Source organism: Rana temporaria, chromosome 9 (genome assembly GCF_905171775.1).
Source record: "Rana temporaria chromosome 9, aRanTem1.1, whole genome shotgun sequence".
NCBI lineage: Eukaryota > Metazoa > Chordata > Amphibia > Anura > Ranidae > Rana > Rana temporaria.
The window spans coordinates 31,969,614-31,988,307 of record NC_053497.1 but is presented as its reverse complement, the minus strand read 5'-3'; the positions used below and the strand labels follow the sequence as shown (position 1 = coordinate 31,988,307).

General features: G+C 45.4%; 1 protein-coding gene across 1 annotated transcript in view; it reads left to right on the top strand.

Moving 5' to 3' along the window:
• Nucleotides 1-18,446, top strand: part of DDX39B (DExD-box helicase 39B) — a 44,165-nt gene extending 25,719 nt beyond the window's left edge. Inside the window, exons 7-11 of the mRNA XM_040323090.1 lie at nt 8,727-8,858; nt 14,083-14,192; nt 14,349-14,493; nt 17,180-17,327; nt 17,816-18,446. Of these exons, the coding sequence (XP_040179024.1) occupies nt 8,727-8,858; nt 14,083-14,192; nt 14,349-14,493; nt 17,180-17,327; nt 17,816-17,832 (552 nt within the window). The 3' untranslated portion in view covers nt 17,833-18,446. The remainder of the gene's footprint in view (nt 1-8,726; nt 8,859-14,082; nt 14,193-14,348; nt 14,494-17,179; nt 17,328-17,815) is intronic.
• The last annotated feature ends 248 nt before the right edge of the window (nt 18,447-18,694 follow it).

Below are 18,694 nucleotides of genomic sequence, written 5' to 3'. Positions count from 1 at the left end.
TTCCGGGTACGATGGTGGGGATGGGCGTTCCTAATTGATGGACAGGCATCCGACCGACGCATACATCGCGTCACGAGATGCCGCAAAAAGCCGAACGTTGGTGCGGCGCTATACGGCGCATGCGCACCGACGTTCGGCTTCTTTCGGCATCTCGTGACGCAATGTATGCGTCGGTCAAATGCCTGTCCATCAATTAGGAACGCCCATCCCCACCATCGTACCCGGAAGTGGCGGTGAGAACGCATATAGAAAACGGTACGTACAGACAACGTTTTTTTTTTAATAAAACCAGCCGATTCTAATTGTCATTAATGTGGGAAATGCAATGTTAAAAGTTTATTCTTAGGGGAACCACCCCTTTAAATAATCATAGCACATTGGGAATTGGGCTCGGGTAAGACTCATGAGCATTCCGGTAACCTCGTCACTAGCATGACCTTATTAGCCAGATGACAACAGGTTCCTCCAGCTTCTTGAAATGGAAAAATGTGCACCCAGAAGAGAGATTTTTAACATCCCATTCCCATCCCACAATGCATTGCCTGGGCCTTATTAAAGCTGATTTCCAGGTTTCGTGTCGAGTTAAATAGTTTGTTTGGACCAAGCTGTGGTCCAAATAAACATTTTCTTTCACCAAGTACTGCAATGCCTCTAAGCACTGTATTTACTGCATGTATCTTCAGTTACATACAGTTCACAGTGCTGGGTTGCAGCTATGAGACACCTGGAACAGAATGGAGTTGTTCTGAGCGGTGTTCAGCCATTCATAGGCAGCTTTGTATTCTGTGAATGAATACCAAGCTTCCTCTGATTGGTAGAGACTCCGACAGTGTAATGTCATCAGCCTGCCCCTCTGACTCCCATCTCACACCTGGAACAATGCAGAGTCGCTCTGAGGGTTGCTCTGATTGGCTGGGTTGGGCGGACAGGCTGATGTTGCATTCTCCAACCCAGCCAATCAAAGGAAGCTTTGTATTCATTTACAGAATCCAAAGCTCCCTATCAATGGCAGTGTGCCGCTTAGCCCGACTCTGTATTGTTCAGAGTCTGAGACGGGAAGTGTCTGCCTCACAGCCGCAACCCAGCACTGTGTACTCTATGTAGCTAAAGGTATATACAGTGCTTAGAGACACTGTTTCCTGTGACTTTAAATATTTTGTTTGGACCAAGCTGGTCCAAACAAACTATAGTCACAGGAAACATGGAAATCAACTTTAACTTTTCATAGTCCTAGACATTGCCGTGTATCTCCGGTCGACCGCTTATGGGGTCCTGGGACAAGCTGTTTTTACTTTATGCGAGTACCTAGCAGAACCGTACGTGGTTAACAAGCGTTTCGCAATACGAGCACTGTATTTCCTAAAAGCCTAACTTGGTTTGCGAGTGTTGTCTTGCAAAACGAGCGGGATTCAGGCCAAACCGGCGTGCAGTACCGCATTTGGCCTGAGGTTGGGGGGGCGCCAGAGCAGAACGGCACCGTTAGGAAACGGCCGGAAAGGCCCGAGGACAGTTCGGCTGACCTCAGAAAGGCTCGTGAACTGAGTCTTTCTGAGGTCAGCCGAACCGTCCTCGGGCCTTTCCGGCCATTTCCGAGGCTCTCCGGCGCCCCTTCGCCTCTGGCCGCATAGGGTATTGCGTGCCATTGAAGTCAATACGAAACAAATTTATTTTCGTTTCCATTGACCTAAATGGGGCAACTCGCTTTGATATGCGTGTACTTTGGATTACGAGCATTCTCCTGGAACAGATTATGCTCGTAATCCAAAGTTCCACTGTATATCCAAAAGTTTAGCTGAGGTGAAAGGGCATGCTAGTGACAAGTTTTCCTAGCTGTCTTGTCATGATCTTATGCAAATACCAAATATCATTGCCTGTAACACTTTTCTTCATAACGGATTGTGATTTTCATGCAACCTTTTTGTAAATATATTTTTACGTGCCCGTTTTCCAGTTCTAGAAGTTCCTAAATTTTTCCAAATTGTATGTATTTATTAAATATAAAGCAACCTCTTAGTATTTATTTCCAGGTTGTACATTGGACACGAACATCCGATGTTCTTACCGGATGGGGTTTTTTGTACACGGTCGTAATATTTACATGTGTTAAGACTTGAGAACACCCATTATTATGATTTTTTTTTTTGCCAATCCCAGGTTCTTAGGGCTAGTTTACACTTTGCCTAAAAACAAGGCTTCGGACACGCATTGTTAAAGCTCTCTGAACGCCAGTCAAAGCCCCGTTACTAAATAAAATGGTTAGCTTACAGTCCTGTTTACACCTTGATTTTACTTGGTGCTTTGATGAGGCTTTGGTGGCGCTTCAAGCAAGCTTTGCCATAGACTTCTTTGGAGGCTTTGAAGATGCTTTAAAGCACCACTGAAGCTACATGGGGTATAATTTTTGAAGCAAAAGCTAGGTGTAAACAGGACTGTAAGCTAACCATTTTATTTTGTGACAAGAGCTTTGACTAGCGTTCCAGAGAGCTTTAACAAAGTGTGTCCAAAGCCTTGTTGACGCCGAAGCAAATGTAAATGATCCCTTACTGCTCCTAGATATCTGCAGCATTATTAAGTCTAGACTTCAGACTTTTTTTTGATCATTGAATATATAAGCCTTTTCTATACAGGGGGGTTTTGTACTAATGCAAAGAAGCTGCTCAGCCATGCGGACGTAGAGAAAGGCATGAGCAATTAATTTCCTGCACAAATACCATCATACTGACTTCCCAATATACCATTACTTTGTTTTCAAAATTTGGCTATTTGTGACCAAAACAGACACAGAGGGGTAAAATAAATAATTTAGCAAACTGTGTCTCAGCTACAGTACAAATCCCAGAGCTCAGCTTTAAAGGATAAGTTCACTTTAGAAAAATAAATGCACATTTTAATTGCAGGTAAAAAAAAGTGCATTTATTATTATTATTGTTGTGTTTTTTTTGTTGGGAGCCTGTAAAGCATTGCGCCAGCGATCAGTAGATCACTGGTGCCATGCAGGTCTCCTGCAGACCTCTTAGTGTACATGTGTGCCCGCATGGGCAGGCAGATACACTGACGGAAAGAATCAATGAACTACCACCGCACTCCACAGCGCCGTGGTATTTCATTGAGAACTACAAGCCAACAGCTTTGCGTTCGGCTTTTTCCGGCGTATAGTTACCCCTGCTATATGCGGCGTATCCTATGTTAAGTATGGCCGTCGTTCCCGGGCCGAATTTTTTGAATTTTTTACGTCGTTTGCGTAAGTCGTTCGCGAATACGGATGGACGTAATTTACGTTCACGTCGAAACCAATGACGTCCTAGCGACGTCATTTAGAGAAATGCACGCTGGGAAATTTGACGGACGGCACATGCGCAGTTCGTTGGGCTCGGGGACGCGCCTGATTTAAATTTTACACGCCCCCTACCCGCGGAATTTGAATTCCGCCGGGGGATTTACGATACGCCGCCGCAAATTTACAGGCAAGTGCTTTCTGAATAAAGCACTTGCCTCAAAAACTTGCGGCGGCGTATCATAAATGAGATAGGTTACGCGGATCTAAAGATCCGCGTAACCTATCTGAATCTAGCCCATGGTGTTTACGCACATCAGACCATCAGTCTGCTTCATCGGTGAACCGATGAAACTGAACTTCAGTCCGTTTTCATCAGTTTGGACTGATCGTATGTACAGGGCCTGAGAGTTGTATTAATTGGCCCTACCGAAGTCGCTCTAACTTTAGAAAAGGTTCCTGTACTACTTCAAGGCGACTTTTATCCGACTTTTGCCTATAGACTTTAATGGAAGTTGCCTCCAAGTTGGATCCTCCACTTAATTGATGTGATTTGAATCGGACATTACAGTACGATTACCCCCAGACATTCCCTGAAGTTGTTTCAAAATCACACTGAAGTCACCTGGCAAAGTCGTGCAACTTTCTGTGTCGCGGCAGTTTGACCTGAGCCTCAAAGGTGACTTCATTTGCTTTCATGCTGCTGTGTTTTTATAGTCCCCAGGAAGTGAAGGTGGACCTGACATTGCCAGAATACATGGTATGTTTATTCTGCAGGTTAGTAAGAACCTGATTGGTTTATTTCGATCTACAGCCTACAACTGGTTGCTGTAGGCAGGCCTTATTATTGCAGGCTTCTTTTAATATCGATCAGCCTCTCTGCTCTGTACTTGTGGTCAGCCTTTACCGACCGCATTTGAATCTTTGTTAATTCTTCCACTCTAATAAACTGGGGGATTTTTATTATTAGAACTGCAACTTTCAGAATAACTTTACAATATTTAATGTTTACTATTATGTGGAGTATTATTGCAGTAAATCTAAACGCAAATTTTCAATAATCCTTTTAAAAAAGTTAAAGCGGGGGTTCACCCTAAAACATTTTTCTAACATTACATGGCACTCACTCTCTACATTGACAGTATGCCGATTTTTTTTTTTTTTTTCCGCTGTACATTCTTTCGTATGCTATTTTCCCCCACGGCTTCCGGGTAGTGAATCCCACGGGGCTGGGCGTTCCTATCCAGCAGGTGATTGACGTGATGACAAAAACTACCTCCCCTCGTCGCATAAGGAGCGTCACGAGTTGCAGAAAGAAGCCGAACGTCGGGGCGCGGTATAGCGCCGACTCGCCGTTCGGCTTCTTTCGGCAACTCGTGACGCTCCTTATGCGACGAGGGGAGGTCGTTTTTGTCATCACGTCAATCACCTGCTGGATAGGAACGCCACTCCCGCGGGAGGCACTACTCGGAAGTCGGGGAAGAAAATAGCTGTACGAGGTATGTACAGCAAAAAATAAATAAAAAATTCAGCATACTTTTTAATGTAGAGAGTGAGCACCATGTAATATTAGAAAATCGTTTTTAGGGTGAATCTCCGCTTTAAATGTCTTCTGTCACTTTTAGCAGATGCAAGTACTTTGTTGTGTCTGTGATGACATTTTGTGTTTAGGAGCTAACACCTAACCTAGATGTATGATCATAAATGACATTATGTACCCTTCTCTGCACTTGGGCCCCCCTCCTCTTTCTGTATTTAGTATCAGGATGGATTGTGAATGCCGTTAGAAAGTTGTATGTGCTGTGAGTGCATGTTTTGTCAGCCACCTTTCTCTTGTGGAAAATGTCATGTGACTTTGAGTTGTTAATCCCTTTCTGTGGAATAAGATGGCATTTTGCAGGAATAACATTCTCAGCCTATTCGTTTTTTTCCCTGTTGCTTCTTGAAACAGGTGGATGCCCGTTCTTGATGGCTGTTTCTCCCTGGTTGCAGCTGCCAAACAAACCTCATTGTGTTTTGAAATGGATAAAACAGACCAGCTGGGAAACCACTAGCTTTGACAGATGCAACAAAGAAGCAGTTGCTATCTACCTGTTTTAAGAGAGCCATATAAAAATAAAACCTAGGTGACAAATCCTAGCTAATTATGGCCAGTTACTGGGTAACGTGTTAAAATTATTTTACCAGCTTTGCTAATAAGACTCTGGGTGGAGGGGGGGGGGAGAACCAAGACACTTGTGTCTCAAAGGTCTGATGACAGCAGCTGTCCCCTGTTTCCTGCCACATAGGTAACGCGTTCATTGCTGATGTGGAATTCGGATGTGGTCTGTGGTTTTGGAATGGCTGCTTCTAGTCCCAGTGACTAAACAATCTTGGCAAGCTTGATATTTAGTTATTGTGTGACAGCAAATGTTCTCATTTCTGCAAGGACTACAGTAGCAAGGCTTCTTCTGGAGTTCCCCCTTTAGCATTCTGTGACTTAAAGCGGTTCTCCACCCTAAAGTGAAGTCCCGCTGATCGGAACCCTCCCCCTCTCCGGTGTCACATTTGACACCTTTCAGGGGGGAGGGGGGTGCAGATACCTGTCTAAAGACAGGTATTTGCACCCACTTCCGGCCCGGCATTCACGGGCAAAAGACGGGCATTGCGTCACATCCCGTCGCCCCGCCCCTCCCGTTGTGTGCTGGGAACACTCAGCTCCCAGCACACAGCGGGAGCCAATCGGCGTGCGCGGCGCGACTCGCGCATGCGCCGTAGGGAACCGGGCAGTGAAGCCGCAGCGCTTCACTTCCTGGTTCCCTCAGCGTGGATGGAGGGGGAGCAGCAGGGTGACGAGCGATCGCTCGTGCTCTGCTGCGGACGCCGCTGGACTCCAGTACAGGTAAGTGTCCTTATATTAAAAGTCAGCAGCTGCAGTATTTGTAGCTTCTGGCTTTTAATATTTTTTGGGGGTGGAACATCCGCTTTAAGAATTCTGCAGGTAGGTGGGCAACAGTTAGACCTGCTTCTTGTTTGAGCCCACACAGCTTTAAAACTGGTCTCTGGGTACAAAATTGTTTGAAGTATATCTCAACCCTAAAACAAAAATATTTGACAGTTTAAAGAGGAGTTCCGACCCCCAGATAATGAAGCTGCTGACTTTTAATATTAGGACACTTACCTGTCCAGGGATCCCGCAATGTTGGTACCCCAGCTGATTTTTCAGTCGGCTCTCGGGTGCTGCCGCCGCCATTCATTATAAGGTAAACTGGCAGTGACGTTGCCTTTGGGGATGGACTGGCAGAGGAGGGTGGGAGAACCTCTGGGGGATCTCGCAGCGGCAAGCTCATCTGGAAGTGGGGACAGGTACCCCCCCCCCGAAAGGTGCCAAATGTGGCAGTTGGGGGGAGGAAGCAAACAAGTGGAGCTTCCCCTTTTGGATGGACGTCCGCTTTAAAAACTTGATCACATGGGCGTACTTCAACGTACACCCTTGTAAGCGCTGTGTTTGGTGGCACAGGGATGCCCAGGTGTTCATGCAGGCAATCCCATTTATGTCAGTTGGGAAGCAGTGGCTGCACAGACACAGCTGCTGCTCCAAATTTGACATCTATGTGGGTACAATGGCCATAAACACACACTGTCGGTGTCTGGGGGGTCAAGTACTTGTATGGATATCAAAGTGGGAGCAGCGGCTGTGTCCGTGCAGCCGTTGCATCCCATTTGACATAAATGGGGTTGTCTTCACGTGGTTATATGGAACACCTATGCATCCCCATGTAGGCAAACACTCCGCTTGCATGGGTGTACACTGTAGTGTGTCTGTTTTTGTAAGATGCAGCACTAAAACAAATATCAAAATGAATGAAAATTGGGAAATATCAGCAGGAAAATAATGGTTAAAGGGAGAAGGGGAAGGAGGAATTAATATGAGTAGACTTAGAGCCGGTTCACACTGGGACGACTCGTCGGGCGGCTCAGCCGCCTGACGAGTCGCGTCCCATTCAATGCAATGGAACTGTTCTAATAGGAGCGACGCAAGTCGCTCCGACTTAGAAAAAGGTTCCTGCACGACTTCGGGGGCGGCTCGGGGCGACCTGCATTGACTTCTATACAGAAGTCGTTTTGCAAATCGCCTCTGAAGTCGTCCTCAGGACGACTTGCAGAGTCGCCCCCAAAGTCGTGCCGCTGCAGTGTAAACCGCCTCTAAGGGGTAAATGGACACAAAGTTTATTAAAAAATAAAATATATAATTTATAAAAAAAAATTATACTTGTCAGGTTGCTTAAAGGGGTTGTAAAGGTTTAATTTTTTTTTTTTTAAATAACAAACATGTTATACTTGCCTCCACTGTGCAGCTCGTTTTGCGCAGAGTGGCCCCGAACGGCATTTTCTGGGGTCCCACCGTGGCTGTCTCGGCTCCTCTCTGCCTCAGATCACCCTCTCTGGGAAGTGCTCTCCCAAGGGGGTTACCTTGCGGGCGCGCTCCCGAGTTCTGTATTCGGCGTCTATAGCCGCCTACTACAGGACTCAGCCCCGCCCCCTGGTGGCAGCGTCATTGGATTTGATTGACAGCAGCACGAGCCAATGGCTGCGCTGCGATCAATCTATCCAATGAAGAGCCGAGAAGACCAGGCAGAGGAAGAACGCGTTCACAACGCGGGACTTCCAGGGCTCAGGTAAGTAGAACGGGGGCTGGGGGGGCCCGCAAATCTTAAGATGTCTTTTCACCTTAATGCATAGGATGCATTAAGGTGAAAAAACATGATCCTTTACAACCCCTTTAAACTGAGACACTACAGATGGATCATCCAGATCTGTTACAGCTGCTGTAATACATACATAGCAACTCCTGGCTGTGGGGCAGGAAGGGGTGTACTATATTTGCCCTGTGTACTTCAGTTACAGTCGTGTCAGAACAAGTCTGATCATTGGAGGAGAGCAGGCTGAGTTTCCAGCACAACTAGAGCACTGACCACGCTGTGCTCTTATGCCTAGTTTGGTCAGTTTTTATTAGGAGAGCAGAGGGACTGACTGGATCACCAGGGATTTCACACAAAGGAAGCAATACAAAGAGAACAGGAGACTTTTTCATACAAATACATGGTACAGCAGACACATCGGGAATATGAAATGTTGGGCTTACGTAATGAACTTGCAAAGCTGTCCAGCTCATGGAAGGAAATCTTGACACTGTAGTCCTAAAACCCCCATCCAGTGTTTGCTATATAATTATTTTGCGGTCCCAATAGCTAAATCTGTTTAACTGGACCATAGCTTTTTAAATTGTAAGTCCTGGTGATTTTTGCCATAGCAATCTATGCAAGATGCCATCTTAGTCCATGTAAGAGGTCATCTAGGAATCCACCTCGATCACGCCTCACCCTGTAATAGGACTTCTCAAAAAATTTATAAGGAAAGCCGGCCCCTCCCCTTACTGTTTAACCCTTAATTTCCCACCCCCCTCCTTCAGCCAATGGAAATCTTTGTGGATGACGAGACCAAGCTGACTCTTCACGGACTCCAACAATATTACGTCAAGCTCAAGGACAATGAGAAAAATCGCAAACTATTTGATCTTCTAGATCTATTGGAGTTCAACCAGGTGAAAAAAATTTGTTGTTTCTTTTACAAAAGCTCAGTTTTAATAGAAATGGAAGTCATTTAAGAATGTCGTCCACGTATGGTTTCGTCTAATTGTCCACCAGAGAGAGATCCCATCGCCTCTGCACTGATGGGTTGTGAAGGGATTTCTCCAGAATAGGGACAAAGACCACAATAAAAACACATTTAAAGGGGTTGTAAAGGTTTTTTTTTTTTTTTTTTCTAAATCGGTTCCTTTAAGCTAGTGCATTGTTGGTTCACTTACCTTTTCCTTTGATTTCCCTTCTAAATGTTTGTTTTCTTTGTCTGAATTTCTCACTTCCTGTTCCTCCTCAGTAAACTTGCCCCATCATCCGAGCCGTTCTGGCTGGGAGTTAGGCGGCGTGCTCGCCCCCTCCCTTGGGACTACATCCCTGTGTTCACAGCATCTCCCCGCAGGGATGTAGTCCCAAGGGAGGGGGCGAGCATGCTGACTAACCCCCAGCCAAAACAGCTCGGATGATGGGGGCAAGCTTAGAGGAGGAACAGGAAGTGAGAGATTCAGACAAAGAAAAAAAAACATTTAGAAGGTAAATCGAAGGAAAAGGTAAGTGAACCAAACAATGCACTAGCTTAAAGGAACCCATTTAGAAAATAAAAAACAAACCTTTATAACCCCTTTTAACCACTTGTTGCCGACTTTCAGTGGTTATGCTGGGATGATTGCTGCAGCATCTCGATATTGTTCTTTGGAGCTGGTGATGCTGTTTTTCGTAGAAGCAATCCAAGCGACGTACCCATACATTGCCCAAGTTCCAGTGTTTATACTGGGGTGATTGCTGCAGCACCCTGATATCCTTTTTTATTTTATTTTTTTTGTGGTGCGGTTTTCAGTAAAAGCAATACGAGTGGCTAAATAGCCATTAGATTGCTTTTAAAAGCGGTGTTGGGGGTGTTGTCGTGCACTCCCCCCACTGCGCCTTCCTGGGCTCTCCAGTCCCGATGGTTCCGCTGGCTGACCATAGAGCTGATTGGGGACCGGAACAGCCTCGATCATCTCTTTAGTCTAAAGCCTTGTACACACATCGGACAAAGCATAGGACTTTTGTACGAAGGGCGTTGGCCATGAACTTGTCTTGCATACAGACGGCAAAGAATTATCAGCCAACAAACATGAAACAATGTGGTTTTTCAGCTCTAAAAGCTCCATTCAAACCTAGGCGTATTGTCGCCTGTAGCGCGACGCTATTGCAGCCTGCAATACGCTGGAGGGATGATTTAACATTGTCGGCTATGGAGATGGTTCACATCTCCACGCCGTACGCCTGAAACTCAAAACAAGACCCGGACCTTTTTTTCAGGCGGCGTTTGGCATAGCCGACAATGTTGATCACCCCTCCGGCGTATGTTAGGCTTAAAAAACGCAGCGGCAAATCGCGGGACAAAACGCCGCAATTTGTCGCGGTAACATACGCCGCGTTCAGGTGTGAATGCAGCCTTATTGCCACTGTTAGGGCAACTTCTGCTAATGTTGTGTTATGGTTAGCATTGCTTCTGAGCATGCTTGTTTGTACTTTGGATTTCTATTTCCGAAGGACTTCTGTACACACGATCAGATAATCCGACAGCACACATTTATTGTCGGAAAAATTTTAAGCATGCTATCCAACATTTGTTGTCGGAAAATCCGACAACAGTTGTCTGATGGGGCATACAATTGGCAGGAAAATTCCGATCGTGTGTACGCGCCTTAAGAAACTGGAACCAATGACTATTTTGTCACTTCTGATTTCACCGGTTGTAAACCAACTATTACTGTTTTTTAAAAAACATTGGTTCACTCTTGGTATGATCTGAACCTTAATAAGGATATAGGAGAGATCTGGGGTCCTCTATCGCAGGGGTAGGCAACCTGGGGCCCTCCAGCTGTTGCAGAACTTAAAGTCCCATCATGCCTCTGGGAGTAATTTTAACTGCCAGCCTTGCAATGCCTCATGGGAAATGTAGTTCCACAACAGCTGAAGGGCCCCAGGTTGCCCATCCCTGCGATATAGGACCTGTCGCTGCCTATTGCTATCACAAGGGACGTTTCCATTTCTTGTAATAATAGAAGTAATTAAAAAAAGTGTAAAAAAAAAAAGTAATTCTTTAAAAAAAAATTATAGAATGTTTGGAGGCTCTAAGTATTTGTCTAGCCAAAAATAATGATTTTGTACATGTGTGTCAGAAAAAGGGCTGGTCTTCAAGTGGTTAAAGAGGAAGTAAAAATCATGGAAAAAAACCCACCTGCAAGAGAAAGGCATAATGAGCTAGTATACCTAGCATACTAGCTCATTATAAATTACTTACCTGAGATCGAAGCGGTCCTCGATCACCTCCTCCACCGCCATCTCTCTGGGAGTGAGTTCCGGGTATCGCTGTGACTGGCCGGAGCAGCAATGACGTCACTCCTGCGCAGGAGCCGCTAGTAACGGCACGATCGCCTTCACTAACCGCACACTCAGGGCGCCTGTGCCATTATCAACGGCGCGCATGCACCGTAGACATCGGTGCTCCTTTGGAAAATATTTCCTTAACCGTGTAGGTTAACCACTTAAGACTCGGACCATTATGCAGGTTAAGGACCTTGCCCCTTTTTGCGATTCGGCACTGCTTCGCTTTAACTGACAATTGCGCGGTCGTGCGACGTGGCTCCCAAACAAAATTGGCGTCCTTTTTATCCCCACAAATAGAGCTTTCTTTTGGTGGTATTTGATCACCTCTGCGGTTTTTATTTTTTTGCGCTGTAAACAAAAATAGAGCGAAAATTTTGAAAAAAAATCAATATTTTTTGCTGTAATAAAATACCCCCAAAAAAAGATATAAAAAAAAACATTTTTTTCCCCTCAGTTTAGGCCGATACGTATTCTTCTACATGTTTTTGGTAAAAAAAAACGCAATAAGCATTTATCGATTGCTTTGCGCAAAATTTATAGCGTCTACAAAATGGGATAGTTTTATGTCATTTTTATTAATAATTTCTTTTTTTTGCTACTAATGGCGGCGATCAGCGATTTTTTTTTTTTGTGACTGCGACATTTTTGGGGACACATCGGACAATTTTGACACGTATTTGGGACCATTGTCATTTTCACAGCAAAAAGTGCTATAAAAATGCACTGATTACTGTGAAAATGACAATTGCAGTTTAGGAGTTAACCACCAGGGGGCGCTGTAGGGGTTAAGTGTGACCTCATATGTATTTCTAACTGTAGGGGGGTGGGACTGGACATGTGACGTCGGTGATCATCTTTGCCTATATCAGGGAACAGACGATCACTGACATTGCCACAATGAAGAACGGGGAAGGTGTGTTTACACACACCTCTCCCCGTTCTTCAGCTCCGGTGACCGATCGCGGGACACCGGCAGCGATCAGGTCACGGAGCTTCGGACCGAGTCGCGAGCACGCCGGCTGTCCCTTAAAGAGACACGTACAGGTACGTTGATGTGCCCAGCCGTGCCATTCTGCCGACGTATATCGGCGTGAAGGGGTCCTTAAGTGGTTAAGGAGATATTTTTTGGACCTACAGGTAAGCCTTAATTTAGGCTTACCTGTAGGTTAAAGTGATCTGTATGGGTTTACAACCACTTTAAGACTTATCTACTGTATCTGAACCAAAATAAAAATGTTGGTTGGAGTTGGGCTCATTCTGATAGGTGCTGGGACCCTTTGTCTGTGCTGAGCTGCTTTTTGCTGCATGTGCATCCACTTCAGAGCTGTGCATAGGCAGCGTCTGCAGCCATAGAGGCGGATGCAGCACCTGCATGTGAAAATTTAGATGTGATTAGGAGTGGGTGCACAGACCCGAATACAGACACTGCATCGGATCCATGCACCTGATCCTGACTGTTACATTTTGACATGTGTCTGTGCAGCTGCTGATGAGTCTACATTTACTTATATGGGCTGCCTTTTCAGCACAGAGGACTGGTCTTGGCACTCGTCTGAATGAGCCCTTAAAGTAGGGTGACCAGACATCCCCAGTTTCAGGGGACAGTCCGCTGATTGAGAACACTGTCCCCGGACCAAGTCTGTTCCTGGTTTTGTCCCCAGATTGGATTTAATAGGGGGCAGGGGCAATTTCAAAGACAGTCAGTGCAGAATTAAAATAAAAAAATTAGAATTGCACACCCCCGCTCCGCCGTGCCTACTAGCTTAGGGGGGTTGTATTTTTCCCATTATCTGTGCCCATTTCTGATGATCATGTGCTGGTCGGAGCGGAGGGAATATTTCTTCAGTTTCGGGCGCATGCCCATTCAGCTTTGCTCGCATGTTCTTCTGCCTTGGCTCAAATCCTGGCCAGCCACCTGCCTATCTCCTTGCCTTCCCTGGCAGAGTGATCTTCCTGCGCTCCCCAACCAGTAGTAGCCGTGGGCCCGAAGAGTAAGGGCCAGATTCTCGTAGATCGGCGTATCTTTGTTCCGGCGTAGCGTATCCTATTTACGTTACGCCTCCGCAACTTAGACGGGCAAGTGCTGTATTCTCAAAGCACTTGCTCTGTAAGTTGCGGCGGCGTAGCGTAAATAGGCCCGTGTAAAAAATATATTAAAAGCCAGCAGCTACAAATACTGCAGCTGCTGACTTTTAATATTAGGTGCTGTATTTCTCAAAGCACTTGCTCCGTAAGTTGCGGCGGCGTAGCGTAAATAGGCCGGCGTAAAAAATATATTAAAAGCCAGCAGCTACAAATACTGCAGCTGCTGACTTTTAATATTAGGACACTTACCAGTCCTGGAGTCCAGCGCCATCCACAGCAGAGGACGAGTGATCGCTCGTCACTCTGCTGCCCCCCCCCCCGCCATCCTCAGTGAGGGAACCAGGAAGGGAAGCGCTCCGGCTTCACTACCCGGTTCCCTGCGGCGCGAGTTGCGCTGTGCCACTAAATGGCTCCCGCTGTGCTCTGGGAGCCGAGTGTTCCCAGAGCACGACGAGGGGAGGATGGGAGGTGACGTTGTGCCCGCAGTTTACCCGAAACTGGCCGGAAGTGGATGCAAATACCTGTCTTTAGACAGGTATCTGCTCCCCCCTGAAAGGTGTCAAATGTGACACCGGAGGGGGGAGGGTTCCGATCAGCGGGAGTTCCACTTTAGGGTGGAGCTCCGCTTTAAATGGTTAAGTGTATGGCCAGATTTACTGAGCTGCTTGTTATAAGCTATAAAGACATACAAGGCTCTTGCTCATTTGTTTACACGGCTATTTGCAGGTGGTCATCTTTGTGAAGTCCGTTCAACGATGCATTGCTCTGGCTCAGCTGTTGGTGGAACAGAACTTCCCAGCTATCGCTATTCATCGTGGGATGCAACAGGAGGAAAGGTGGGACCTGTGATTCACTGCTTCATCTCAGCAGGAAATGAGTTGGAGTGTCGAGCCATGAAGGCTCAGAGATGTGCCTCGTAGGGGTGAGCGCTGGGATAAGGGTTTGCATGCTCTTCATAGATGAATAACGTAAAATCTTGTGTTCACTGACAGGCTTTCCCGGTACCAACAATTCAAGGATTTCCAGCGCAGGATCCTGGTTGCCACCAATCTTTTTGGTCGCGGCATGGACATTGAGAGAGTGAACATTGCCTTCAATTATGACATGCCAGAAGACTCTGACACCTATCTGCACAGGGTATGAACTCCATGCTTTTTGGATGTAAACCCAAATTTTTTTTGCTGTCACAATGTAGAGCAGGGATATGCAATTAGCGGACCTCCAGCTGTTGCAAAACTACAAGTCCCATCATGACTCTGACTCTGAGTGTTATGCTTGTGGCTGTCAGTCTTGCTATGCCTCATGGGAATTGTAGTTCTGCAACAGCTGGAGGTCCGCTAATTGCATATCCCTAATGTAGAGTATAAGATTTCCTATCATCTGTGCCCAGTCTTGCCACACAGAGTTAATCCAGTTCTGAGCAATCCTCTTTTCTTTTTTCAGTGAGATAAACAAACAGGAGAAAACTTTTGTCTGTTCTTCCCCCTTGCTGTGAGTGACAGGTCATTTACATATCTCATGCACTAGCCTGGAGACAGGCATTATTTTTTAATTCCCACCCCCACTCCTTTTCTGAAGTCATGTGGTTACTTTTCTGGATTTTGACTGGATGTTGATGATCATATCAGAATTTAGTGTAAGGAATACACAGGAAAAAATGCATGTTGACAAGGGGAGTGTAGAGGTGGGCGGGGAGTCTACTGACATCACAACTCCACCCACCGAGCTCCAGACAACAGACCCACCCACAGAATCTGCAGTTTTTCAGTTCTTATAACAGACAGAGGGGAGACATTTGACAGGTGAGGATACATGCAGGAGGCATCTATATCCCTATAGATCAGCACTATGGCAATAGATTAGAAAGGATGAGAGTGGCTTTACATCCACTTTAATGACAAACAGAACAGGCCAGGCTAGTGTTCTCATGTGATTTAGGATATTTGATAAATTGCAAATTGGAGGCCCTTCCAGCTCCGGATGCTGAGACAAATTTTTTAAAAGTGTTAGAGAATTTGTCACTTTTCCCATTCATGGCAAAAGGACAAGTTCTCCTTTAACCACTTAAGGACCGGACCAATATGCTGCCTAAAGACCCAAGGTGTTTTTACAGTTCGGGACTGCGTCGCTTTAACAGACAATTGCGCGGTCGTGCGATGTGGCTCCCAAACAAAATTGGCATCCTTTTTTCCCCACAAATAGAGTTTTCTTTTGGTGGTATTTGATCACCTCTGCGGTTTTTATTTTTTGCGCTATAAACAAAAATAGAGCGACAATTTTGAAAAAAATGCAATATTTTTTACTTTTTGCTATAATAAATATCCCCCAAAAACATATATAAAAAAAAAAATTTCCCTCAGTTTAGGCCGATACGTATTCTTCTACCTATTTTTGGTAAAAAAAATCGCAATAAGCGTTTATCGATTGGTTTGCGCAAATATTTATAGCGTTTACAAAATAGGGGATAGTTTTATTGCATTTTTATTAATTTTTTTTTTTTTTACTACTAATGGCGGCGATCAGCGATTTTTTTCGTGACTGCGACATTATGGCGGACACTTCGGACAATTTTGACACATTTTTGGGACCATTGTCATTTTCACAGCAAATAATGCATTTAAATTGCATTGTTTATTGTGAAAATGACAGTTGCAGTTTGGGAGTTAACCACAGGTGGCGCTGTAGGATTTAGTGTACACTTAGTGTGTGTTTACAACTGTAGGGGGGTGTGGCTGTAGGAATGACGTCATTGATCGAGTCTCCCCTATAAAGGGGATCACTCGATCGATGCAGCGCCATAGTGAAGGACGGGGAAGCCGTGTTTACATACGGCTCTCCCCGTTCTTCAGCTCCGGGGAGCGATCGCGACGGAGCGGCTATAAACAAATAGCCGCGCCGTGGTCCTGGATCGCTCCCCGAGGGAACCCGACCACCGCGTCTAGCGGGGGGGTCCCGATCGGACCCCCCACCCGCTAGAAGGCAGGGACGTACAGGTACGCCCATGTGCCTGTACGTGCCATATTGTGGACGTATATGTACATGCGGGGGTCGGGAACTGGTTAAAGCGGGGGTTCACCCTAATTAATAAAAAAAAAAAATTATTTGTCTACCATGCCATCCAGCATACTGGCGTCAGCTACAGTATGCCTTTATTTTATGTTTTTGTGCTGTACTCACAGTTTAATCCATTAGTTTAGTTTCAGACTCCCCGCGGGGAGTAGGCGTTCCTATGAAGAGGGGAACATGATTGACGGCCGGCTCTGGCGCGTCACGCTTCCCGAAAATAGCCAGAGTAGGACTCGGCTCTTCACGGCGCCTGCGCAGTCAGTTCCTAGTCTGTGCGCAGGCACCGTATAGCGCCGTGTAGAGCCGAGTCCTACTCTAGCTATTTTCGGAACACGTGACGCGCCATAGCCGGCCGTCAATCATGTTCCCCTCTTCATAGGAACGCCTTTCTGAAACGAAACTAATGGATTAAACTGTGAGTACAGCGGAAAAAATAAAGGCATACTGTAGCTGACGCTAGTATGCTGGATGGCATGGTAGAAAGTTGTTTTTTAGGGTGAACCTCCGCTTTAAGGAGTAAGCTTTCAAGGGCCATGACTCCAACAGAGTCACGAGGAAGTACTATATGCGGGCGCAGTATTCAAACTCATGGCGGGAAAGCGGGTATCGGCGTATATCGCGCACCCACGATTTTGCCCTGATTTTCAGGGCAAAATAGTGCGCGGTATACGCCGATAAATACGGTAACCAGTGGGGTTACATTTGCAGACCAGAGTTATTTTTTAAACTTCCATGTCTTTTTTTTTTTCATCACTAGGTGGCACGTGCTGGTAGGTTTGGGACGAAAGGTCTGGCAATCACGTTTGTATCGGATGAGCAGGATGCAAAAATCCTAAACGAGGTTCAAGATCGGTTTGAGGTCAACATCAGTGAACTGCCTGATGAAATTGACATCTCTTCGTACAGTGAGTGTTCTTTACCAATCATTTGTGCTCTGTAACATCTTCTCTATGGTGCCCAAATACAGCTTTCTGTTTCGGTTACATGTATGGAAAGTGTAAGCATTTCTGAATATTTTTGAGATAATGAAAATATCTTGAGAATTTTGCTTCCAATGAAGAAAACCCTCCAATGATTGAGTCCACTAAGTGGAATGTGATTAGAACATCCCTTATGATTTTCTTTTCAGCTCTTCTATTCTTAGCTATTCATATGTAAACTAAAACCAATCTATGAATATCTTTTGAAGTTCTACTGGTAGTGATTTCTACAGACTAGTGTGGGGGTATGTGACATATTGGGGGAATTGTGTGTGGGGGTCTGTAATAGTGAAAAGGTTGGGGACCCCTGAACTAGCTAATCGATTTTTTCTCAACTGCATCAGTTACCCTTTTCTGTACAATATCAGTCTACTCCCTATTTGTAATAAAGCTTTCCCTTTTACCTGTTTCAGTTGAACAGACCCGGTGAAGCCAGATCTCTCCATCGACAAGTCAGTGTGGCTGCCGAACGTGGTACACACCCGTGGTTCCTCTTGGCACCGGTTTGGGGGAGGCCGCCAACAGCTAAACTGTTTTAAAAAGGAGCTTGGTAATTTAATGCACCCAGCCTGTGTCCGTGTTTAAACAGGCAGAATACTGCTGAGATTGTTGCACCCTTTCCCTTCTGCTCAGCAATGTGGACTTGCAGAACCTCTGGCATTGTTTTACCAACAAGGAACTGGTTTTCCGTTGTGCGGGGATTAAAGGAAGAATGCAAAAAAAAAAAAAAAGTTGCATTCAATTTGAAAATAAATGTTCTGTTTGTCTTATATAGTGTATTAGAGGGCTTTACGGAATGCAATGAACTTTTTTCTGTAAAAGAATCAGAGTGGATTATGTGGAAATTTAGAGTTTAATGCCTGTAATTTGTGGTAAGACACTAAGATACTCAGCCCTGGTTGTTTTGGTTCTTTTCTTTTTTTTATATATAAATATCAGCTTTTTGTTTAGTTACCACCCTCTGCATAAGTGACCAGTGGTGTCACAAATTATTGTATCGTGACTTCTTACACCATGTCACAATAAATACTAAATGAAAAAGTTTACAGTGTGTGATCTTTCCTCTCCAATGCCTTGTACTTGTACCACCTTAACCACTTAAGGACCTTGCCTGTTTTTAAGACTCGGTGTTTACAAGTTTCAGCCCTGGTTCACACTGGGTACGATTTGGAACGATTTGAGATGCGATTTGACATGTCAAATCGGCGGCATTTGTCGGCAATGGCACTGTCCTAATCAGTGCGACGCCGCATCTGCGATTTCAAAAAGTAGTTCCTGTACTACTTTTTGCG